At 39.8% G+C, this 27,726-nt stretch overlaps 1 protein-coding gene across 1 annotated transcript in view; it reads left to right on the forward strand.

Annotated features, from left to right (window-relative positions):
• LOC128636319 (receptor-type tyrosine-protein phosphatase beta) overlaps positions 1 to 27,726 on the forward strand; it is a 390,099-nt gene that overhangs the window by 90,786 nt on the left and 271,587 nt on the right. Inside the window, exons 5-6 of the mRNA XM_053689349.1 lie at positions 9,690 to 9,956; positions 10,390 to 10,638. Coding sequence (XP_053545324.1) covers positions 9,690 to 9,956; positions 10,390 to 10,638 — 516 coding nt within the window. The remainder of the gene's footprint in view (positions 1 to 9,689; positions 9,957 to 10,389; positions 10,639 to 27,726) is intronic.

Genomic DNA, 27,726 nt, shown 5'->3' on the forward strand with positions numbered 1-27,726 from the left:
CAGACATAGTTCTGGCATTTCTGAGGTCGCATGGGTGGAAGGTGAATGAAGAAAAGAGTTCTCTATCCCCTATCACAAGAGTTTCCTTTCTGGGAACTTTAATAGATTCTGTAGAAATGAGGATTTACCTGACAGAGTCCAGGTTATCAAAACTTCTAAATTCCTGCCGGGTTCTTTATTCCACTTCTCGCCCTTCGGTGGCTCAGTCTTTATTCCACTTCTCGCCCTTCGGTGGCTCAGTGTATGGAAGTAATCTGCTTAATGGTAGCGGCAATGGACATAGTGCCGTTTGCACGCCTACATCTCAGACCGCTGCAACTATGCATGCTCAGTCAGTGGAATGGGGATTACACAGATTTGTCCCCTCTACTAAATCTGGATCAAGAGACCAGGGATTCTCTTCTCTGGTGGCTATCTCGGGTCCATCTGTCCAAAGGAATGACCTTTCAAAGGCCAGATTGGACAATTGTAATGACAGATGCCAGCCTTCTAGGCTGGGGGGCAGTCTGGAACTCCCTGAAGGCTCAGGGATCGTGGACTCAGGAGGAGACACTCCTTCCAATAAACATTCTGGAACTAAGAGCGATATTCAATGCTCTTCAGGCTTGGCCTCAGCTAGCGACAATGAGGTTCATCAGATTTCAGTCGGACAACATCACGACTGTGGCTTACATCAACCATCAAGGGGGAACAAGGAGTTCCCTAGCGATGTTAGAAGTCTCAAAGATAATTCGCTGGGCAGAGATTCACTCTTGCCACCTATCAGCTATCCATATCCCAGGTGTGGAGAACTGGGAGGCGGATTTTCTAAGTCGTCAGACTTTTCATCCAGGGGAGTGGAAACTCCATCCGGAGGTGTTTGCACAATTGATTCATCGTTGGGGCAAACCAGAACTGGATCTCATGGCGTCTCGCCAGAACGCCAAGCTTCCTTGTTACGGATCCAGGTCCAGGGATCCCAAGGCAACGCTGATAGATGCTCTAGCAGCACCTTGGTCTTTCAACCTGGCTTATGTGTTTCCACCGTTTCCTCTGCTCCCTCATCTGATTGCCAAAATCAAGCAGGAGAGAGCATCAGTGATTTTGATAGCGCCTGTGTGGCCACGCAGGACTTGGTATGCAGATCTGGTGGACATGTCATCCTTTCCACCATGGACTCTGCCGCTGAGGCAGGACCTTCTACTTCAGGGTCCTTTCAACCATCCAAACCTAATTTCTCTGAGACTGACTGCCTGGAGATTGAACCCTTGATTTTATCAAAGCGTGGCTTCTCCGAGTCAGTCATTGATACCTTAATTCAGGCTCGAAAGCCTGTCACCAGGAAAATCTATCATAAGATATGGCGTAAATATATTTTTTGGTGTGAATCCAAGGGTTACTCATGGAGTAGAGTCTGGATTCCCAGGATATTATCTTTTCTCCAAGAAGGATTGGAAAAAGGATTGTCAGCTAGTTCCTTAAAGGGACAGATTTCTGCTCTGTCTATTCTTTTGCACAAGCGTCTGGCGGATGTTCCAGACGTTCAGGCATTTTGTCAGGCTTTAGTTAGAATCAAGCCTGTGTTTAAACCTGTTGCTCCGCCATGGAGTTTAAATTTGGTTCCTAAAGTTCTTCAGGGGGTTCCGTTTGAACCTCTTCATTCCATAGATATCAAACTTTTATCTTGGAAAGTTCTATTTTTGGTAGCTATTTCCTCGGCTCGTAGAGTTTCCAATTTTTCTTCCTTACAATGTGATTCCCCTTATCTGATTTTCCATGCAGATAAGGTAGTTTTGCGTACCAAACCTGGGTTTTTACTTAAGGTGGTATCTAATAAGAATATCAATCAGGAAATTGTGGTTCCGTCTTTGTGTCCTAATCCTTCTTCGAAGAAGGAACGTCTATTACACAATCTTGACGTGGTTTGTGCTTTAAAGTATTATTTACAAGCTACTAAAGATTTTCGTCAAACATCTGCTTTGTTTGTTGTCTACTCTGGACAGAGGAGAGGCCAAAAGGCTTCGGCAACTTCTCTTTCTTTTTGGCTAAGGAGTATAATACGCTTAGCTTATGAGACTGCTGGCCAGCAGCCTCCTGAAAGGATTACAGCTCATTCTACTAGAGCTGTGGCTTCCACATGGGCCTTTAAAAATGAGGCTTCTGTTGAACAGATTTGCAAAGTGGCGACTTGGTCTTCGCTTCATACCTTTTCAAAATTCTATAAATTTGATACTTTTGCTTCTTCGGAGGCTATTTTTGGGAGACAGGTTTTACAGGCAGTGGTACCTTCCGTTTAAGTACCTGCCTTGTCCCTCCCTTCATCCGTGTACTTTAGCTTTGGTATTGGTATCCCACAAGTAATGGATGATCCGTGGACTGGATACACCTTACAAGAGAAAACATAATTTATGCTTACCTGATAAATTTATTTCTCTTGTGGTGTATCCAGTCCACGGCCCGCCCTGTCATTTTAAGGCAGGTATTTTTTAACTTTAAACTACAGTCACCACTGCACCCTATGGTTTCTCCTTTCTTTTGCTTGTCTTCAGTCGAATGACTGGATATGACAGTTGGGGGAGGAGCTATATGGACAGCTCTGCTGTGGGTGTCCTCTTGCAACTTCCTGTTGGGAAGGAGAATATCCCACAAGTAATGGATGATCCGTGGACTGGATACACCACAAGAGAAATAAATTTATCAGGTAAGCATAAATTATGTTTTTTTGACTGTGAAATAATAGCAGTCAGTTTCCTTCACATGTGTGCGTTTCAGTGCCTGCCAGGGCACAGTGTCACACCAGTGCAACTCATATCTGGTGTAACAGTAGTTACAATTTTGACTGTAATAGATTGAATAGCAGTTAGTTGTCTGCAAGTGTGTGTGTCAGGCCTACAACGTCTACTCTGCCAACTTCTGCCAGTGCACAGTGCCACTCATATCTGTTTTCACAGTAGCTTGCACGCATAGTACCACTAATCGAAAAAAAAATGACAGGCAGAGGCAGGCCACCCCGCAGGGGCCGTTGTGTTCATGGTGCTGTGATTCCCTTTGGCCCTAAAATAATGCCCAGCGTTCAGAGGCCACGTACCCCGAACTCGAACAGTTCTGAGGACATAGTTGACTTTCTAACACAGGACACCCAATCTTCTACAGCTTCCGCTCGGAACCTTGACGCACCATCTTCCTCCAGCTTAGCTTCGGGCACCTCTCAAGTTACCACTCGCCCGCCTGCCGCCACCACCAACACTAGCACCACAGCCACTTCACTTGATCTGTCAGAGGAGTTATTTACACATCAGTTGGAAGAAATGAGTGATAGTGATGCGCAACCATTATTGCCAGAGGATGTAGATAACAGGGATATGTCTCAGTCAGGCAGCATTACACACATGGACGTACAGTTTGATGATGATGATGTTGTACCCGCTGCTGCTTCCTTTTTTGAGTTGTCAGATACAAGTGAAGCGGTTGATGATGACGATGCGTCCGTGGATGTCACGTGGGTGCCCGCTAGAATAGAAGAAGAAGAGGGGGAAAGTTCAGATGGGGAGACAGAGAGGTGGAGGAGACGAGTTGGAAGGAGGGGGAGGTCGTCGCAAGGAGCTAGTGGCACAGTCAGACAGCATGCATCAGCACCCGGGGTCAGCCAGACAGCACGCCAATCAATGCATGCTGTTGCCACCACCAGAATGCCGTCATTGCAGAGCTCAGCAGTGTGGCATTTTTTGTGTGTGTCTGCCTCTGACAACAGCGATGCCATTTGCAACCTGTGCCAAAAGAAACTGAGTCGTGGGAAGTCCAACACCCACCTAGGTACAACTGCTTTGCAAAGGCACATGATCGCACATCACAAACGCCTATGGGATCAACACATGAGTACAAGCAGCACACAAACTCAAAGCCGCCATCCTCCTCCTGGTCCAGCATCTTCAGCCACGTCAACCACTGCTGTCCTCCTTGCCCCCTCTCAACCATCCGCCACTCCGTGTCTCGCCTTGAGCAGTTCCTGCTCATCTGCCCACGACTTGCAGGCAGGCCTGCTGCCACCTCTTCTACTCCTCCTACTCCTTCCTCTTCCATAACCTCCTCGGCTGAGTCCTCTTCTGCTGCTGCGTCTTGCTCCACATCAACGGCACCCCCCCAGCTCCCCAGGTACTATTCCACATCCCGGATACGGCAGTCACGCCATCTTGGGGTTGACTTGCCTGAAAGCAGAGAGTCACACCGGACCAGCACTCCTGTCCGCCCTGAACGCACAGGTGGATCAGTGGCTGACTCCGCACCAACTGGAGATCGGCAAAGTGGTTTGTGACAATGGAAGAAATTTGGTGGAGGCATTGAATTTGGGCAAGTTGACACATGTGCCGTGCATGGCACATGTGTGTAATCTGATCGTACATTGCTTTGTGCATAAGTACCCAGGCTTACAGGACGTCCTGAAGCAGGCCAGGAAGGTGTGTGGCCATTTCAGGCGTTCCTACACGGCCATGGCGCACTTTTCAGATATCCAGCGGCGAAACAACATGCCAGTGAGGCGCTTTATTTGCGACAGCCCGACACGTTGGAATTCAACACTCCTAATGTTCGACCGCCTGATCCAACAAGAAAAAGCCGCTAACGACTATTTGTATGACCGGGGTGCTAGGATAGCCTCTGCGGAGCTGGGAATTTTTTTGCCACGTTACTGGACGCTCATGCGCAATGCCTGTAGGCTCATGCGTCCTTTTGAGGAGGTGACAAACCTAGTCAGTCACACCAAAGGCACCATCAGTGACATCATACCATTTGTTTTCTTCCTGGAGCGTGCCCTGCAAAGAGTGCTGGATCAGGCCGTAGATGAGCGTGAAGAGGAAGAGTTGTGGTCACCATCACCACCAGAAATCAGCATCGCTTGCTGGACCTGCGTCAACGCTGGAAGAGGATTGTGAGGAAGAGGAGTCAGAGGAAGAATGTGGCTTTGAGGAGGAGGAGGAAGACCAACCACAACAGGCATCCCAGGGTGCTCGTTGTCACCTATCTGGTACCCGTGGTGTTGTACGTGGCTGGGGGGAAGAACAATTACAACAAGTCGGAAAGGATGCAGCAGTTCCAAAATAAATTAAAAAGTATGCTTTACACAGCGTACAAGGGTGATGTCACAGCACAACGGGAATCTAACAGGGGAAGAGGTGAAAGTAATCCTCCTCCTCTCACGACCACGCCGGCAAGGACAGGACGCTTTACAGACGTGTTGTTGATGGAGGACATGCGGAGCTTTTTAAGTCCTACGCATCGCCACAGCCCTTCGGGGTCCACCCTCAGAGAACGACTCGACCGACAGGTAGCAGACTACCTCGCCTTAACTGCAGATATCGACACTCTGAGGAGCGATGAACCCCTTGACTACTGGGTGTGCAGGCTTGACCTGTGGCCTGAGCTATCCCAATTTGCGATAGAACTTCTGGCCTGCCCCGCTTCAAGTGTCCTGTCAGAAAGGACCTTCAGTGCAGCAGGAGGTATTGTCACTGAGAAGAGAAGTCTCCTAGGTCAAAAAAGTCTAGATTACCTCACCTTTATTAAGATGAATGAGGGATGGATTCCGAAGGGACTGACAGTGGGCGATACATTTGAGTAAAAAAGGCCTGATGAGATGAGCTGCCTTGGGCTAAAAATGGTCCACACGCTGCTGTATTTTATCTCTGAATGCCGGATGACTTGCGTGACTTATCCGCCACCAACTATAGTTCAAGCCGCAATGTTTTAGGGCACTTTCTGCCTGGGAAACAAACATCAATTTTTCTGGCAGCTGCTACAGCAGCGGCTGTAACAATACCTCATTTTTCAGGCATGTGTACATGCCTAATTTTTCTGGCCTCTGGTGCTGCACTGTGGCTTCAAAAACCAAACCAAAAAAAAGGCACATAACAGGGATTAAACTGATAGGAATAGTACTACTTAACACACCACTCCTATCTGGTGGCACATTAGATTGCACGCGCAGCGCCCCAAATTTGAAGTAGGAGGTCCGACCAAGCATCTTTTTCCATCTCCCGGTTCCTAAAATCGATGCCATATACACGTCCCCTGATAGGGGACGTAACAGGGATTAAACTGATAAGAATAGAACTACTTAACACACCACTCCTATCTGGTGGCACATTAGATTTCACGCGCAGTGCCCCAAATTTGAAGTAGGAGGACCGACCAAGCATCTTTTTCCATCTCCTGGTTCCTAAAATCGATGCCATATACGAGTCCTCTGATAGGGGACGTAACAGGGATTAAACTGATAGGAATAGTACTACTTAACACACCTTATAATAACGTAGAGAGAGGCAACGCAGAGAGAGGAGTCTGAAGAAGAGGAGTCAGAGGAGGAAGGTGGCTTTGAGGAGGTGGAAGACCAAACACAGCAGGCGTCCCAGGGGGCTTGTTGTCACCTTTCGGGGACCCTTGGTGTTGTACATGGCTGGGTGGAGGAAGAGACCTTCAATGACATCAGTGAGGACAAGGAACGGGACATGGCTAGCTTGGTATCCAACCTTGTGCAAATGGGGAGTTTGCGGTTGTGCAAATGGACTGTTTGCGGTTGTTTGCGGTGCGTTAAAGGGACAGTCTAGGCCAAAATAAACTTTCATGATTCAGATAGAGCATGTAATTTTAAACAATTTTCCAATTTACTTTTATCATCAATTTTGCTTTGTTCTCTTGGTATTCTTAGATGAAAGCTTAACCTAGGAGGTTCATATGCTAATTTCTTAGACCTTGAAGCCCACCTCTTTCAGATTGCATTTTAACAGTTTTTCACCACTAGAGGGTGTTAGTTCACGTATTTCATATAGATAACACTGTGCTCGTGCATGAGAAGTTATCTGGGAGCAGGCACTGATTGGCTAGACTGCAAGTCTGTCAAAAGAACTGAAAAAGGGGCAGTTTGCAGAGGCTTAGATACAAGATAATCACAGAGGTTAAAAGTATATTATTATAAATGTGTTAGTTATGCAAAACTGGGTAATGGGTAATAAAGGGATTATCTATCTTTTAAAACAATAAATATTCTGGTGTAGACTGTCCCTTTAAACGGGGAGTTTGGTCTGTCACTGTGAAGCGGGCGTAACCCTTACACTACCTGATCGATACAACATCATACCTGATGTTTTAAAGCACGTTATTCCAAACAATTTATGAATGTTAGTGATTTATGCCCTTTATGGATTAAAACCAGACTCTGCATCAACTATGTAATTTTCCATGGAAGTTTTGCCATGGATCCCCCTCCGGCATGCCACAGTCCAGGTGTTAGTCCCCTTGAAACAACTTTTCCATCACTATTGTGGCCAGAAAGAGTCCCTGTGGGTTTTAAAATTCGCCTGCCTATTGAAGTCTATGGCGGTTCGCCCGGTTCGCCCGTTCGCGAACAGTTGGGGAAGTTCGCGTTCGCCATTCGCGAACCCAAATATTTATGTTCGCGACATCACTACAAAAGAGTCTATTATTTGCTCAAGAACAGGTACCATCTAATCTGCCCATCGCTGCCAATACTTTGTATGTTCCCAAGGATCTTCATAAAAAAGTGCTACAATGGGATCATGGACATAATATGTCTGGGCATCCTGGTGTGCAACAGACCACTCTATATTTGGAACCTCTTGTTTGGTGGCCTACAATGATACAATATGTCATCCTTTTTGTTAAGACATGTTCTGCCTGTGCTTCCATTAAAAATCCTTGTTCAGCAACACGAGTCTTTCTTCAACTGCTATTAGTCCCACGCACTCCATGGACCAATATAAGTATATTGAATTTATTGTTGATCTGCCTGCTTCGAAGGGCAATACAGTCATCTGGGTGATAGTCAACATCTTTTCTAAACATGCACACTTCATTCCTATGAAAATGCTTCCTACGGCTCTGATTCTGGTACTATCCTTTATTGAGAATGCCATTGGTTTACATGGTATCCCAGAAGATATTGTTTCAGACCGGGGCCCTAAATTTGTATCTGCTTTCTGGAGATATATTTGCAAACATCAAGGCATTAAGAACTCTTTCATCTTGATATCAACCTGAATCAAATGGTCAGAATGAGAGAGAGTAAAATTACAAAATGATAGCTCAGCACAAGCTCTAAAATGGTGCCAAGCTGCCACTGGGTACTACACCACAACCCAGTAGTAACATCAAAGAAATAAAAAAAGGCAGCAGCACTCAAAGATACATGCCTTAATCATGCCCTACTCACAACCTCTCATTTCCTCCTTATATACTGCATGGGGACACACATTAACGCATTCACTTATATAATACATAGCACATAAAAATCTCCATTCAACATATACATAATTTTGGAGCATAAATACACAATCCTGTTCATATCTTCAGAAACACAGATAAATCATAGGGGTCTATTTATTATTATGCGGACGGACATGATACAATGTAGCCATTAACCCCATAGTCTTTATTCATACCCACTGATATTAACATATTAACATTTTTAAATGGATAATTCAAAAAGATTCCCACTGTTTAAGGTATTGTTCCCTGTCTCCCCCACATCTAAAAGGCAATACCTGTTCTATTATCTGGAACCTAAGTTGGCTTACATTATGGCCTGCTTGCATTAAGTGTAACGCTACTGGTGATTTATTATTTTGCCTTCTTATATTGAATTTAAGCTCTGTATTCTTTCACATACTCGTCGTCTCTCCAGTATGAATTAAACCACAGGGATATTTTAACAAATAAATGGCATATTCCATGTTACAAGTTAAATATTCTGAAATCTGGTATTTTTTACCTGTTTGGGGATGTACAAAAATGTAACCCTTGGCTTGCCTGTTCACCTGCTCCCATATTTTTCTCTGGTATCTTTGCTATTTGATTATTGTTGCTGACCTCTGCCTGGACTTTGGACCTTGATCTGTTTAACCCTTGGTACTTCAAATTTCTTCTTACCTATTTCTGACCTTGGCTTTTGAACTTTAATGCAAATTCTGCTAAGTCCCTTGTATTGTGAATCTTCTGTCAGCATAGTACAGTCCTAGGCCTGGTTTGTGACAGTTGGTCTCTATCTCCAATCTCCTTATCTGGGTTCTAGTGTTTTTCTGGCTGTAGGATTTCCTGCCTGTCATTTCACCAGGATAAGAAGACTGAAAGGTTGGATCTCTCTGCAGACCTGATAGTACTTATATATAATGAACCATTAATTTATGAATAATTTATTTACATACAAGTGATTGTTTATCTTGCAAACAACATGGTAAAATAATGAACAAGTTTTATTGCACAAATCTAGAGCTGTTTTTTATTTGTTGTGGTACAACATTTATATAACACTATAACAGGTTTCACTGTTGTTAACTATTTTATACATAGTAAATGTAATATTCTTCTGCTAATGCTAATAACCTTCAATAATTAAATGTATCTATTTATACAATTTTATTTTACACATTTGTTTTTTAATTTTATTTATTATATTGTATTAATTAGTAATTATATATATATATATATATATATATATATATATATATATATATATATATATATATATATATATATATATAAAACAGGGATGTCTTATAACCGTTTACACTATTTGACATGTCCCAGTCTTCAAAAGAAGTTAAATGACAAAAAATAAAACCAAGCATTGTATTAAACAGCAGATAATGTATATAGTTCACATGTACTGATATCTAATTATTATTGTACAATGTGTCTCACAGACCCAACACCACCAGGCTCCATATACTTTATTTCCAATGGAACAAACAACATCTCAGTATCCTGGGGAGACCCAATAAACATGACCAATGTGACAAAGAGTTTTATTATAACGTATAGCAGTGCATTAGGCAACGGGACTGTCTCAAGCAACAACACAAACGTCACCCTTCAGAACCTCAGCTCTGGCACTAAATACACAATAACGGTAGTCACCATCGCAGACTGTCAGTATCAGAGCTCACCTGTTAATAGCGAAGTCACCACAAGTAAGTTCTGGTGCTATTTTTTATGTTTTTTTGTTTAAATTCCATAATAATGATCATATTATTTAACTGCAAATTTACCTTAATCATAAAAATAATTTATCACTAGAAGAGAAATACACCATGAAAGTTTTATTTCAACTTTCATTTCCTTTTAAGCCATAAAACTTTTCATTCCTCTCTTGTGATTTTCAAAAAAGTCCAGAGATCATCATTTGGGAAAGTGACAGCGTCACATAGCATCTTGCAGGGAATGGTGATCAGAATCTACTCTCTATAACTAATATGTCAGATTGTATGTTATGTAGAATACCCTGTATGTTTGTATCTAATCTGAAAAAAACCCTAGATGTTCTACTTAAATCGTAATATTAAGCCTAGAGTAAGTGTATACATTTTACATATATATATATTTATTTGTTTATTTATTTAACAGGACCAAATACGGTGAACAATCTAACAATTTCTAGTAAAACAGATTCTATTACCCTGAATTGGAGTAAACCTTATGAATATAACAGTAATTATACTTACAAAGTACAGACAGACGTGTCCTCTACAATAGTGCAAAGTGAATCTGCTACAATCAGTAATCTGACCCCAGGGAAGACATACACATTCACTGTAACCGCAAGAGCTTACAATGAGACTGAGGGAGACTCTGTATCAGTAACAGGATGTACATGTGAGTACTAAGTGTAAATACTGTGCACTGTAACAACACATTTATATATAATATTTGTGTATAATTCTCTGCTGTGCTCATGTTCTCTGTAACATGTGAGTAACTGGTGGTATCTGTTGGTGAAATATTCTGGTCCTCTTATTTGGTGCAAGTGGAATTAAAACCTGGAGATGACAATTGTGATGATTAAGCCTTTCCACCCAACCGTCACAAAGGGGAGGGTGTGGGCATGAATTGGTTATTAGCACGCAGCTCCTGGCTCCCTTACCTTTATCTCTACAAAGTTCATAAAGGGACACCAAATTAACCCCCAAATCTTGCCTACATCAACTCCAGTTTAACACATTTCTGCCACCACCAAGAACTTTGAATAAAAGGTGTCTTGGAAACTCAATAACTCGCACAATTAAAAATTAGGTAAAGTGCCTTTAAACTTGTCTCTTCTGAATGTGAATTCAGATTTCAAAGACAGAGTCCAAAGACAGAATTAGAATTTCTATATATTAAATAACAAAAATACGAATACAGGTTACACAGTGCCAAATTATAAAAACATTCAATAACAAGATATGTGCAAAGATATAGTTCTTTAAAATAAAATGGGATATAAAATAACACAATATCTAAGCTTATTACCAAGTTTCTTGAGATATGTGGGAAACCTGCATCAGTTGTTATTCCTTCTGGTCCCAGACAAGTTCTGCCTATGTTTTTTCTGTAATTCAGTTATAACTCAGTTATTTCTTTGTCTTGTCAAGAACACTGCCCTTGTTTTAATTTACGACTAGACATTATATACAAGTAAACCAAGGTACAAAGAGACTGGGGGAGGGAGGGGGGTCTTGAGACCACAGCATTTCTGAACAAACACAGATTCCATACAAAGAAAGAACAGTTCACATTAAACCTGGCAATGCTGAGACCACAATACTACCTTTTCTGGCTGGGTTATCCAGGTATCGACGACTACTCCTGAGTGTATCATGCATGACAACAATTTACTTACTCATGTGCGTAGTTAATGTTGTGTACCTGGGGCTCGATCACATATGCGGCGCTGCCCGCAAAAGCCGTCATCAGCTATTTTTAGACGGATGTAGAGATCACATATACAGTACCACATACAAATGCGGCAAGTATATTTTACCCATCAGCTGCTGTTTTTACTCCCATAAACTAACATAGAACTGGAGTTGCAAGTCGGTATCACATATTGAGTGCAAGGACTTACGCGGCGAAAATTGAGAAATTTTACTCCATATTCCACTCACTACACATAGGCAGGTGCAGCAAGCCTTGCACTGAGTATTTAAGCACTGTAACTCCCTGGAAGTATTAACAAACACCTAACTCAAGCGCAATAGGTACTTCTAAGCTGCCACCCCCCCCACCACAATAACTAATAAATGTATTAACACCTAATGCATGCACAATATGTACCTATCAAACGCCATCCTCTGACCGCAATAACTAACAAATGTATTAACCACTAATCTGCCAACCCCCCACATCACAAAGTATCTAATAAAGTTATTAACCCCTAATCTGCCACCCACCCACAACACAAAGTATCTAATTACACTATTAACCCCTAATTCCCCAACATCCCCACAATGCAATCTACCTATTAACACTATTAACTGCTAATCCACCAACCCCCATATCGCAATCTACCTATTAACACTATTAACCCCTAATCCACCACCCCCCGCAATGCATTCTACCTAATTAACCTATTAACCCCTAAACCACCATCAACCCACAACACAAAGTATTAATCTAATCACTAAACCCCCTAACCTAAAAACCCCTAAATTAACCCCAATTACATAAAACAAAAAAGACTATCTCCCTAAACAATGAATTAAAAATTACCAAAATATAAACTAACATAACATTAAAAAAAAAATCCTAACATTACATTAACCTCTTAATGACGAAGGATGATGCAAGGCACGTCATACAAAAAAGGTTGTCAATGACCAAGAATGAGCCTTGCACGTCCTCTGAGGTTTAAGCCGCTTTCAGGGTATTGCAGCGATGCCTCAATATTTTAATATACCCTCTGCTAAGCAACCGATGCAGAGAGGACCACTCATTGGCCCTATCTGCATCGGCCAGTGATGGTGCCAATCGTTGGTGGCATGGGAGGGATAGGAGGGAGGCGGGCCCATCGCTGGAGGTGGGAGGAGAGCGGGAGGGGGTGTTAGAGTAGCGGGAGGGGGCGGGAGGGGACAGGAGCGGGTGGGACTGCTTACACTATGGAAAATGTATAGTCCGTGGGAAGGAGGGAGAGGGGGATATTAGTTAGTAAAATTATCTGGGAGGGGGTAGGGTGGTAGGGGAATGAGGAGGGGCAGCTACACTATGGAAAAAAGTTTATTTATATAATATTAAAAAAATATGCCAAAAAATATAGGAAACTGGGTACTGGCAGACAGCTGCCAGTACCTAACATGGTGGATAATAGGTAGAGGGGGAGGGTTAGAGAGCTGTTTCTGGGGGGTCAGGGAGGTTGGAAGGTAAGGGGGGATACTACCCTGCAGAAAATATATTTTAAAAAAATTTTAATTGTCATGTAAAAGGTCAGTGATTTTTGTAAAATATACAGATTAATAGTTAATTCATATATATCCTATGATATAAAAATATCTTGTCTACATTTGTAAATGACTGAGAAGGATGACACAGACCTCCTACTGTTCAGAGCGAGACTGTCTACAATAATTAGTCCTTTGAAGCTAGCAAGCAAAATCTTTGGAAAAGCAGTTAATTTACACTATGCAGATTACACTTTGATGTATGTCTCAATAAGACAATTTAAAAAGTTGCCCTGATTCTTACCCAATTCAGGATAGGGACGCTGAGTCTGTACTTTAGTGGAGATATGTTCAGAATCTCAGGATATGGTAAGTTAACAGATACATGTGATAATCAACATGATCTATTCACTAGATCCTTTTTGAAGTACCAATACACAATATGCTGTCTAGAAGAGAAACATCTTTAACCCTGTGGAAGCTGAATGCATATAAGAATTCAAATCTTAAATATTAAATATATTGTTAGACAAATTATCAAATATTCCATTTATACTCAGATTGTATAAATAATAAAATATTTATAAATAAATGGCCATGTGAGAAATGCCTAACAGTAACATATTAGATAAGTATCTGCTGTATTGAATGGGTAGCTATATTGGTGAATTTAAAATGTTTAGCAAACTGTTTCAGAATAAAAATACATTTATTTTTCATTGTAACAGGAATACGGTTCCAAATAAGAAATTCATATGTGCAAAATAAGCAGTCCTATAAATATTTGTCATAAACATAAGTCCATACACTCAAAAATTATTAAGAAATATGTCCCAGGTTTATATAATATATTAAATGAACATATGACTGTATATTGAAAATAAATTACATCTCCTTTGTTTTTCAGACATGTGAAGGAATACATATTCAATGAATTGTCCCATAAATTATATCATATTTGTGTTTTCATGCATTCAAAATAACATAATTGAGATACAGTATATACTGAGTGTGGGATATATTTATATTAAAAGGGAATGAGAATCAAATAAATGTACCTGTATACTTAATTACTACAGAATTATAATTGAATGCATATAATATACTAAATATGAGGTGAAGTGAATATATAACTGTATTTATATATGGTATAATAATCAAATGTAACTATAGCTATATTATTAATTACATCAGACTGCTACTCACAAGGTATGTATGTGATATTAAGAAGATAACTGGAAAAGGTGGCAATATTATATCAGGATATAAGTTAAAATATTAATTTAATTGATGCTGAAAGTATTAAAATCCTTTTAAGTCCCCTCATAAAAACGTGACTTACAAAATGCATCTTTTAAAATATTATAAGTAGGAAGATGTATGTAAGGAGATGTATGTTATATACTGTATATATATATATATATATATATATATAGATATATGTATATGCATATAGCTACTATAGATTTAATATTATGTACAGGTTTAATATTTAAATGTATAGGAATACCTACTAAATCAGTATACTCTTGTTTGGTCTCAAACAAACACGCTAAGTTATATTAGATGGGCCATATAGATTGAACTTATTGTTTATTGATACTGGAAAATATAAGTGCATTTAATGAAATGTATAAGAGAATATGTATCTGTAATATTTACTAAATGTTCAACCATGGGGGTTGGACTGCCATCTGCATTACCAAAGGGCCAATAAGGGACAAGTTTTGATTAAGGGCATAACCAAATTCTTGTTGGAATGATTAGAAGTGAAGGAGTTGCGGAACCGTTCCCGTCGAGCAGTATCCATCAAAATATGCATTTGTTGGAAGGGGTGGACTTCCGGCTGGAGGCGGGGCAGACAGGTAGCTGCAGGTAGAGGTAGTTACCGCTGCTCCGCGTCTCTACGTGAGGCACAGGTTTATCACCAGCTTATGCTGTTCCCTTGGCTGGACTGCCGTAGCAGCAGCTTGGGTATTAGGATCATGGATCCTGCATAAGAAGTCCGCCCATAAAGCCTATTTGTGCAGGGTGGCTACTGCACACCATTTTCTTCAGAGGTTTTGGCATATACCTATCTGGCCGTTTCCTTAAGGGTACCTGGTTACCCGGATACATACAGACCTGCTCCTGCCATAACTGCAGCGCTGGGAAAAAGCATTAACAGCATCTGAGCATCGTTGCGGTGTTCGAGTATAACAAGTCTGCAGAGGTCGAAGCAGTTTGTTAGCCCACCAACCTGCTAATCAGCCAATCAAGTCTAACATCCTACCTGGTTTCTTGATGGATCACTGCAGTGTGTCGCTGGATGGGAGACCCGGAGCCGGGCAGTGAACTTGGACGTATATCAGGCTTGTTGCACGGGAATCGCCTTCACAGGTGTGCCTGGCCACACCTGCACCTGTTTACCTGAGTGGGTCCTCCTTTCTGCCCCAGCACGGTCGGGGTTTTGTGGTCTTCTGGTGGAGGTGCATAAGGAAGAGGTCCTGTTGCATGAGAGGTCCCCCCACAGGTGTGCCCGGACGCACCAGAATCTGCTTGTACGCGCCTCTTTCTGACCCGGCGTGATCGGGATTTGTTGATCCTATTGTTGCCGCTCGAGAGGAGACAGCTAGTCAATGGGTCGCCTGGGGCTCTGTTGATAAAGCAACTCTGAGCTCAGAACAGTGAGTAGTGCGTGCCCCGCTACACTTGAAGTTTCACTTTACCTGTTAAAGATCACTGTGGGCTGTGTTCCGCTCCTGTAATCCTAGCCTGTACAGTTAAAGCTGCACGTTTGGGGTACCAGAGGTATTGGGACAAATGTTAATGACCCAAGCGGTCTCAGAGAAAAAAAAAGTGGCTTATTAATAGGAGGCGGTGCAGGCTATCTGTTTGGTGGAACGTGGGCTATTTTTCATGCTCGCTGGGGTTTTGCTTGTTTTCTCCTGAATAATAGCCTACACCAGCATTTAACCCCTGGTTCTGCAGCATGTATCACTAAAGTTACTTGTGATTGAAAGAGATCAGTGCTGGAGGAACTTTGTGCCACATCTATACCCAGCTTTGCAGAATCTTTACTTTGTGTGGACGTTTTAGTTCCCTGCTGCTAAAGCAAGTATCCAGTTGTGTCTATAGCTTCACTGATTTCATCACAGGCGAATCTGTGTGGCAGCAAGAACACAAGGCATTAAAGTATTAATCATATATGTATGTTGTTTTACTTAAGGTGCCTTATAACTGGCCTATTTAAATGCTCATCCAATATGTATATGTTTGAGAGTTCTATGTGAAAGCCCATATTACAAGTGCTGTTTTTTTTGTTTTTCTTTCTCTTTGTTGTGAGCCTATTAACCTGATAGTCTCTTAAGTGCCAAAGCATATACTCTTATTTTTTGAAAGCACATGTAATCATATATAAAGCTTGCATGATTTAGCAAAAGTACATTACATCAGAAGCACAAATATTTCTTAGGTAACACCTTCTCCGTTCCCAAGGTTTTCTTCCCTCGTGTGGTTTTTTTTTTTTTTTTTTTTTATAAGCACTTTAGCACTTTAAGGCGTAGTTTGTTATAATCTTTTTTACTGTTAGTAATAACTATAATAGAAGCACAACCACTTCAAGAGGCACTTTGTTTTTGTTTTTTTTTTGCCTTTTTAGTATTAGACTGAAACAGAGCCACTAAGAAGCATTTTGTTATAAAGTTATTTTTCTTTAGAGCATTTAACAGTTAAAGTAGCACGAGTATTGAAATGTAAGCACTTTAGAAAGCACTTTGATACAGTTCTTCCTTTCCCTATGTTAGTCAGGATTAGAATAATATAAATCTTTGGGACACAAATATTACAGTGAGTACTCTTTTGTGCTGGTAAGAATTTTACGTGTACAAATAAGGGAAACTTAAGCTTCCATTAGAGTAAGGGCAGGGACTGGAGATAGTAATAAGTTTAGGTAAGCTCTACAATCTCTAAGCCACATATATAAACATACGTTTATTTTAGGTACCTTTTTTTGACTGTTTTTTTTTTTTTTTTTTTTGTGTTTTTTTTTTTTTTTTTTTTTTTTTTTTTTTTTTTTTGTTTTGTTCCTTTGTGGGGCCAGGTCAGAAGTAATTTGAATACACGATTTGAAGTTCCTTTCCTTTGTGTCTTCTCACACATAGTGTTAAGTTTGATAAATATATGCAATATAAATCTATCTAAGATATCAGATTAGAGTACACACGGTTACAGGGTGTGTGTATAGTACATAATAAAAACTTGAATAATATAAGTTAGGTAGGGCAAGACCCTAATCGTTCTATATAAAAAGTTGATTATAGATTATTCTTTGGACGATATAGGTTAGGATCAAGTAAAAGTAAAGGTTGAGTACAACCCCCTTTTTTTTTTTTTTTTTTTTTTTTTTTTCCTTCTCTTCATACACTCAATTATTTGTAAGCAGCAGTTTATGGATAGGTACATGCACCAAAAGAGCTCTCCCTCCAATATGCCGCCTAAATCCAAAGACAAGAAGGGGGGCAGCAGGACGCTGGATTCTAGCATTGATACTCCTTTAGACAAAAGTCCATCGTCTCTAATGGCCAGTAATATGGCAGAGTTTGCCGCCGAGGTGGCAAAAATTTTAACTCCTCAATTCGAATCTGTAAAATTGGAAATTAGATCCGAAATTTCAAATCTTACTGCAGAAGTTAGACAATTCTCCGCAAGGATGGAGGAAGCGGAAAATCGGATTTCGGATTTAGAGGATAGACTTAATGTACAGGAGCCTATTACTGAGGCGCATAGAAAAATGATCGCATCATTACAAGCGAAGATTGAGGATCTTGAAGATCGCTCAAGACGAAATAACCTGAAAGTGATCGGCCTCCCAGAAACGTCAGAGTTTCAGGATCTGATGGCCTTTGTATCTATTACGCTTCCTCAGGCTCTGCAGATTCCGGCTCCTGCTGCCCCCTTCCAGATAGAGAGGGTGCACAGGATAGGGCCACGTAGAGAAGATAACGAGGGCAATAGACCCAGACCAGTTATATTTAAATTTCTTAATTTTCAGGACAAGATGTTATACTTACAACATTATCGGAAATGTAACCCCTTAGTGTTTCGCTCTCACAGACTGCTGATCTTTCAGGATTTTTCATCAGAAACTCTGGCTAAAAGAAGAGACATGTCTTTCTTTTATGGCAGATTACAAAAGGGAAATTACAATATCAGATTGATGTATCCTGCAAGATTGGTAGTACTGAGAGAGGGTAAAAACTTCACATTGAATAATGTTATGGAAGCTGAGACTTTCTGCAGAGAGGAGGGGGTCCCATAAAGTAGCCAGTAGTGAGTAATTTCTTTGTTTTTTTTGGTTTGTTTTTTTTTTTTTTTTGTATTGTTGTTTATGTCTGGATTGTTATGTATCTGTTCTACTGCAAGAAGGTTGCTGTTTTTTTTTGTTTTTTTTTTTTATTATTATTTTTTGTCTCCCTCTCCCTCCCTCCTCCCGACCTGTTCGCCCGGATGCATGTATCCACCTCACTCACAATATAGGCTTAAAATATTATGAAAAGTAAATTAAATCTTCTGTCTTGGAATGTGGGGGGTGTAACCTCCCCAATGAAACGTAAATCTATAATTAAACATCTGGGTAGATTCCGGCCTGATATAGTGTTGTTACAAGAACTACACCTTAAGCCCCAAGAATTTCCCAAACTTAAATCCAAATGGGTAGGGGAGGTTGTGGCAGCGCCCGCTACTTCCAGAAAAAGAGGGGTGGCCATATTACTCAATAAAAATTTGAATTATCATGTGCATAATGTGGAGGCAGACCCGGAAGGGAGGTTTCTAATATTGGAAATCGAAATTAATAAAATACATTACGTAATATGCAATATCTATGGTCCGAACCAAATAGACTATAACTTCTGGTCTATGTTAACATATACACTACATAAATTTATAGACAATAATTTAATTATCGCTGGTGATCTCAATCTGATTTCAGATACCGTGTTGGATAATTTGAAAAAAAGATCACTGCGGGCGAGATGCAGAAAGGTTCGTATTTTTCATAAGTTTTGCACACAATTAGGCCTAATTGATATCTGGCGCTCTCAGAACCCAGATAGTCGTACATTCACATGCATGTCCCATGCGCAGCAGGCGCTGTCCAGGATAGACTATTTTTTGATTTCAGACTCTCTTCTTGGTTGGAACTGGACCTCACAAATTGAAGAAATTATAATTTCGGATCACGCGATCATCTCATTGTCATGTAATATGGCTTTAAGAAATACAAGTGGTATCCGGTTTCCCTTCCCTAAATTTTTAAATAATAATGTAAGCTTTCAAAATTGGTTAAAATCTAAGTGGGTTGAATACTCAGAAAATAACAGGAATTACTTTGACAAGATCGAGGTATTTTGGGAAGCCTCAAAGGCTGTCCTTCGTGGGGAAATAAAATCATATATGATTTCTTTGAAAAAGAAATACACTCAGGTAGAGAGGCAGATGGCTAATCAAGTCAAAAATGCATATAGAAGGTATATTAGTAATCCCATTAAACAACATTGGGAGACATATGTAAACGCTAAGACAGTGCGTGATATCCATATAAAACAAAATAGTGTCCAGGAGGACATCAGAGCGAAAGCATTGTATGGCGGCCATAAAGGAAGATCCGCAAAATTTTTGGCTAGGTTGGTTAAACCTGCCCTAAGGCAAGCCATTCCAGCAATTAAACAGGGCACTGCACGCTACACGAAACATCCTGACATTGAACGGGTATTTGTGGAATACTTTCAAGAGGTATTCAAATCTGAGACCCCAAATCCAAGCAAAAAAGCAGAATTCTGGCAGAGGATAAAGGTTCCAAAACTTTCAGAAGAAATGAGGAACTCTCTGAATGTTACTATATCTGAAGAGGAGATAACTGCTGCAATTAAACAGGCCAAACCAAATAAAGCCGCCGGACCCGATTCGTTCCCCATTGAATTTTATAGAATTTTAGAACCACAGGTGGTACCGGTATTGGAAAAGTTATTCAATTATTATTTTTCAGAAAATTCGAGTTGCTCCCAGTACTTCGCCGCCGCAAATATTTCACTAATTCTGAAAAAGGGCAAAGATCCTGAGATACCTAATTCTTATCGGCCCATATCTGTCCTAAATACGGACTATAAGATTTTGGCTGCTATCCTCGCCAACCGGCTGAAACCATGTATTGGGAGCATAATACATGGAGACCAATCGGGTTTTATGCCAGGACGTAACCCTGTCAAAAATATGCGCAAATTATTAATACTAATCGAGTCGTACTGGAACCGACAGGTGTTCCACAATCAACATAAGATCATAGATAAAGCAATTTTAACGGTAGATGCAGAGAAGGCATTTGACCGTGTTAACTGGGAGCACTTGTTATATTCCCTGGAACAATTTGGCCTGTCTGGAAAATTTAATGATTATATTAGTTTAATCTATAGAGCTCCGACATCCGCATTAATTATTAATAATGTCCTATCCCAACGACTGACCTTACACAGAGGTACTAGGCAGGGGTGCCCCCTCTCCCCTCTTCTATTCAGCATCAGTTTAGAACCCTTGGCTCTATTACTGCGTCAAGAGCTAGAGGGTATTTCGTTGGCAGGGGAGAAACATGTTCTGCTTCTGTACGCAGACGATCTACTCTTATTTCTATCTAATTTGAATTCAGCGCTGCCAACCTTGCAGAGTATTGTCGCGGATTTTGGAGAGATATCAGGGTATAAGATAAATGCCACAAAATCAGAGCTTCTGTGGCTACATAAAGATCCCACATCTCTGATAGATCACCCATTTTTAGAAGTTCCACAAATTTCATACTTAGGTTTGAAATTATCCCGTAATCCAGCGGAATGGTACAAGGCAAATTTTACGGATTGCCTGGAACAATGTGGTAAAAAATTGGATGATTGGATTGGCCTGCCCATATCCCTTTCGGCACGAGTGATGCTGATCAAATCAGTTATTTTTCCTAAATTTTTATACATTCTACAAAATATACCGCTTTTCCTGCACAAAAAGGATGTTATTAAGTATAATAAAGCATGCTCGCGTTTCTTATGGAAAGGCTCCAAACCCAGAATAGCATGCCACCGACTTATGAATAACAAGCTCGCAGCGGGGCTGGCTCTCCCCAACATCCAAGCTTACAATTTGGCGTGTATCTCCAGGATCGCGATAGATTGGCTATCGGAAAAGGAGCAAATTTCCTCCTTTTCCGGGGAATCAGAATTGGTCGCCCCCTTCTGCCTGAAGGCTTTACTCCATTGCCCCCTGACCTCGCTACCATCCAATATCTTTTATATATCTATGTTCAAGAACATCATAGTTGCATGGCAGAAACTATGCAGCACCCTTGATTGCCCTGTGCATGTCTCAAACTATTTATCCATCGGTGGTAACCCTAACTTTATACCCGGGTTGTCTAACCGGATTTTTAAAGATTGGGCGGCAAAGGGTTTAAAATTTGTGGGGCAGATCCGGGGAAATACGGGTCTGCCAGTAACATTTGCAGAATTGGTGCAGAAATTCAATCTGGGAACACACGAGTTCTACGCCTACTTGCAAATCAGACACTACCTCCTAGAACTACTTTCTAGTTTCGGAAATAATTGGTCTTTAGGGGATATCCAGACTAGGTTAACTTTATACGCAGCTGGCGTATTTGCAATATCTTCACTATATTCACTCATAGTCCAAAAATCTTCTAATATGCAGGTTACTGATATGACAGTAAAATGGTCGCCTTATTTTCCGAATATAGACGAGCAGACGGTTATCGGTAGCTTCAAGATAACACAACAAAGTTGGGTCCCAACTTCATGGAGAGAGTCTCAAATCAAAATAGGCCTACAGAGGTATTATACACCAAATCAGTTATCCAAATGGTATAAGATTAGCATTTTTTGCTCTAGGTGTTGCGCAGCGGATGTGGACTTATTTCATTGTCTGTGGGCTTGTCCTAAAATTATCCAATATTGGATGAAAATAAACTACTGGATGAATACAACCCTACACTTAGACCATCATTTAAAGCCTATTGATATTTTCTTCTTAGTTAATTACCAAGGTATACTTAAAAATTTTAACCTTATCAATACAGTTATATTAACGGGACGTATTCTTATTCTCAAATTATGGAAGGCGCGAGATGCACCCCAAATATCGCACTTTAAAAAAGCTTTATTGAACCAACTCACTGTAGAACAATTTAATATCCCTTATCCCCAAGAAGAACATTTATCCACTTTTTTTCGGAAGTGGGAATCTTTTGTCATTTCTCTGCCGCTGGCATGTCAAAGGAAGGTGATAAAACCATTCCGTGACTCTGTGTTTATAATGACAAATATATATGCAGGGCACTTCCCGCGAGAGTGGGTAGAGGGTTAGACGCCTGGAGGGTGGATGGGGGCACGGCCGAATGGGTCAGTGGAGGAGGGCGGTCCTTTTTTTTTTTTTTTTTTTTGTTTTTGTTTGTTTTGTTTCTGTTAGTTTGCCCTATATATATTCAAAGATGTGGTTTTGCTTCTTGAGATCTGTAATATGCACTGTACAAAATGTAAAGTATGATATGTACTGTCAGATCTTATTGGTTTAAATGTGAATTTATCTTCTCGTGATTATGTAACTTCTTTTTTTATATTTAATAAAAAAAATAAATTGTTAAAAAAATAAAAAAAGAAGTGAAGGAGTTGCTTATCACTGAAAAAGGCTTCTACACTAGCTGTGAGGGGGGGGGGGGGCTGATACAGACTCACTTGACTAATAGAGAAAAAAAACTCTTGGAGACTTTTTGGCTGCAGACTCACTTGGTTGGCACACACTCACTGGGCTAAAACAGAGATACACACGTTGCGCTAGGTTCTCTGACTCCATTTTGTTGGGACCCTTTCTTAGGATAAGAAAGATAACTTTGAGGCCTGTGCCCTGGCAAATAGTGGAATATTCCTTAACATATGACCAACAGAATATTGGAAAAAGCTGAACTCTCATATGGTATTCGGTAATGTATGGTGAATTGTTAAATATATTTAATATTTTAAAACAAAGGAATTCTTTATAGCATAGTTAAATGGTAGCAGTGATTTAAAAGGGTATTTTGTATTTTAATCTTACGTCCCATTGGCCGGTGTAGTCTAGAAATAATTATATTTATGTTAAGTTAATTTTTTTCCTAAGAAAGGTTTTGTTTTCCAGATTTATTCAGTCAGTTTTATTTATTGTGAATTTTTTTAAGAACTGCACATAAATTGGCTATTGTGTTAATAATATACAAACTTCTCTAGTTGTTGTTGTTTAAGCATTGTAAGTTAGTGATCCATATTTTGGCATTGGACTAGTGATGTCGCGAACAGTTCGCCGGAGAACAGTTCCCGGCGAACATAGCTATTCATCATCATTGAGTAAACTTTGACCCTGTATCTCACAGTCTGCAGACGCATTTCAGCCAATCAGCAGCAGACACTCCCTCCCAGACCCTCCCAGCTCCTGGGCAGCAGCCATTTTAGATTCATTCTGATCCTGCATTCTTAGTGAGAGGTAGTGCTGCTGCTGCTGCTGATGATTTTATAGGGAAATTGATAGCTAGGCTAGTGTATTCAGTGTCCACTACAGTCCTGAAGGACTCATCTGATCTCTGCTGTAAGGACAGCACCCCAAAAAGCCCTTTTTAGGGCTAGAACATCAGTCTTTTTTTTTTTTGTAATCTAATTGCATTTGCCTGCCTGTCAGCGTGTGTCAGGCTCACAGCATATACTGTGCATACTTGCTCAGTGCCACCACTCATATCTGGTGTAACATTAGTGTAAATTAAAAAAAAAAAAAACACACTTTTACATCAGTCTGCTAGTGTAATCTAATTTCAGTTGCAAGGCCAGCCTGCCACTGCCAGCCTGTGTGTCAGGCTCACAGCATATACTGTGCCTACTTGCTCAGTGCCACCACTCATATCTGGTGTAACATTAGTGTACATTTTTTTTAAAAAAAAACTTTTCAATCAGTCTGCTAGTGTAATCTAATTTCAGTTTCCAGGCCAGCCTGCCACTGCCATCCTGTGTGTCAGGCTCACAGCATATACTGTGCCTACTTGCTCAGTGCCACCACCAGTCATATCTGGTGTAACAGTAGTGTAAATTTAAAAAAAAAAACTTTTACATCAGTCTGCTAGTGTAATCTAATAGCAGTTGCCTGCCTGCCACTGCCAGCCTGTGTGTCAGGCTCACAGCATATACTGTGCCTACTTGCTAAGTGCCACCACTCATATCTGGTGTAACATTAGTGTAAATTTTAAAAAAAAAATGTCATCAGTCTGCTAGTGTAATCTAATTTCAGTTACCAGCAGGCCAGCCTGCCACTGCCAGCCTGTGTGTCAGGCTCACAGCATATACTGTGCCTACTTGCTTAGTGCCACCACCAGTCATATCTGTTGTAACAGTAGTGTAAATTTAAAAAAAAAAACGTTTACATCAGTCTGCTAGTGTAATCTAATAGCAGTTGCCTGCCTACCACTGCCAGCCTGTGTGTCTGGCTCACAGCATATACTGTGCCTACTTGCTCAGTGCCACCATTCATATCTGATGTAACATTAGTGTAAATTTTAAAAAAAAACTTTTAATTCAGTCTGCTAGTGTAATCTAATTTCAGTTGCCAGGCCAGCCTGCCACTGCCAGCCTGTGTGTCAGGCTCACAGCATATACTGTGCCTACTTGCTCAGTGCCACCACCAGTCATATCTGGTGTAACAGTAGTGTCAATTTTTTTTTTTTTTAATTCTTTATTTTATTCCAACAAAGCAAGATATTATAAGTGCACAAAATAAATAGATTTAACAATTCGTTAAATGGCACAAAAAAAAAAGAAAATAAATAAAAAGCTTGTTATACACGTCATATCATATCATTTTACTAGGTTCTTATAATAACATTTTCAAACTTAACGATAGTACAACCAAGATTTATTATTAATGTTAAGATTAATTTTGATTTTTAACCTTATTATATGCTTTGTTGTTTTTTTCCTAATTAATAAAAAGAACAAGAGAAAAAATATTACTTAGATTTTTACCAGTTTGTTTTGTATTATAATATATTGGACCTGTGGCTGAAGAGAAGAAAAAAAAAAAAAAAAAAAGTTACCATAAATTTAAAAGAACAATTTCAGTATTCCGAAATGGGTATATTATCTTATAAATTTCACCCGTAGGGAGCGATTTAATAAATTTTGACCATTTTTGAAAAAATCTATTTATTTCAGATTCTATATTTAGATCTGTTGCTAGTTGCTCAACCAAGCATTGTTTTTTGAGATAATTCTTAAGTTCTACTATTGATGGTATTGTGCTATTCTTCCATTCTCTAAATATCAGATTTCTGGATGCGAGGATAACTAAATTTATAATTGCTATTTCTTTTAAGTCTGAGTTCTTGTCCTTTAAGAAGATAATATCTATGTCTGAAAACCTGAAAGAGGTTATTTTCAAGGCTTTCTCTATCCAGAATTCGACTTTAAGCCAAAATTGAAAAATTTTAGGGCAGGACCATATCATATGTGTTATATCGGCGGCAGGTAACCTACACTTGGGGCATTTATTAAAATTTAAGTTATGCCATCTATAACCTTTATCTGGAGTATAATAAGCTGAGTATATTAACTTGATATGGGATTCCCTCCAGGTCTCTGAGATAGTGGCCTTATGAAGCAGGGCTAAGGAACGTATTACTTGACGCTCTAGGCCATGTTCGTACATAAGAAGATTCAGCCATTTATGCGCTATATACGCAATATTTTTTTCTCCCTCATAGCTGACCAAGAAATTATACCAAGAAGAGATAGATGTTAGTCCTGCTTTGATTAAGACTGACCAATTCTCCAGCTTACCCCACGACCAACTCTGCGAAAATTTACTGATTAGTTGAAACGTATAGTGTCTAACTTGGAGATAAGTGAAAAAATCACGATTATCCAAGTTATACTCTTGTTTCAACTCTTCAAAAGCTTTTATATTTTCTGTCTCTGAATTAATGAGTTGACTTACATAGTATATCCCATGTTGCTTCCATTTTAATAGTAATGGTGACTGCAAGCCTTCCTGAAATTCTGGGTTTCCTATGAATGTTTGATATTTTGGAATATTTGTATTAACTCCAACTTTTTTCCCAATTTTATTCCAGGCCTGAATGATCGTATAAATTGTTTTAATTTTTCTCACTTGTTTAGGTATTAACTGGGAGGGAAGATGTAAAAGAGATGTTGGTATAAAAGGAAAGATCATGTTTAGTTCCAGTTCGTTATCTGTAAAATGATCTGCTGCTGATATCCAGTCTGCAGCTATGCGTCCTAGCATGACTAAATTGTATAAATGTATATCAGAAAGAGCCATACCTGCAAATTGCCTAGGTAAGGTTAATTTCTGAAGCGAGATTCTAGGCTTTTTAGACTGCCATATAAAACGTCTAAGATTATAGTTAAACTTTTTTATATCGTAGGACTTTATCAGCAGAGGTAGATTCTGTAAAATATAGAGGATTTTAGGTAAAATTATCATCTTAAAGAGGGCTATTCGCCCTGAGATAGAGAGAGGCAATTTTTGCCAGTTTCTCATATGATCAATAGCTTGATTAAGAATAGGAGTTATATTAAGAGAGTACCACTCTGAGGGTTTATTTGAAATTATAATTCCTAAATATCTGAAGGAGTTAGTGACTATTTTAAAAGGATTTTCTATTCGTGAATTTTCTGTCTTTCTTAGCCATAATAATTCCGTTTTCGTATTATTTACTTTATAACCAGAACACTGGCCAAATAGCTCAATTATTTTAATAAATTTAGGTATATTTAGTGAGGTATTAGAGATATACAACAATAGGTCATCAGCATATAGAGCCACTTTCAACTCTTTTTTATAGATTTTTATGCCATCAATCTGCTGTCTAATTTTCATTGCTAGTGGCTCTATTGCTAGATTAAAAAGTAACGGCGATAATGGGCAGCCTTGTCGGGTGCCCCTTTCCAATCTGATTGCTTCAGAAACCTGCCCGTTTATAATCAAGCTAGTGGATGAACATGCAAATATTCTCTCCACCAGTTTAAGAAAATTATTACCCAAACCGAAGCGTGATAGTGTGTCAATCAAATACTCATGATTAACACGGTCAAACGCTTTTTCAGCGTCAACTGCTATAACTGCAGCATCTGGATAGTCTTTCGAAAGATTTATCTCAAGATTCTTGAAATAATCAATGGTCAAGAGCAACTGTCTAATTTTAGCCGCTGAGTTACGGTTACTAAGGAAACCCCCTTGATCTTTATGAATTATTTCTTTTAACCCTTCCTGTAGTCTTGATGCTAAGATAGATGCAAATATCTTGTAATCGGTGTTTAGCAAGGCAATTGGCCTATATAAGTCTCTATCAGAGGGGTTCTTTCCAGGTTTAAGAATGAAAATTGTGAATGATGCTAGGAAATTAGCTGGGATCTGTGTCTCTCCTAATAGATACTGATTAAAAAGTTTGGTGAGATAGGGAATAAGAGATAGTGCCATG

The sequence above is a fragment of the Bombina bombina genome, chromosome 7 (genome assembly GCF_027579735.1).
Source record: "Bombina bombina isolate aBomBom1 chromosome 7, aBomBom1.pri, whole genome shotgun sequence".
Lineage (NCBI taxonomy): Eukaryota > Metazoa > Chordata > Amphibia > Anura > Bombinatoridae > Bombina > Bombina bombina.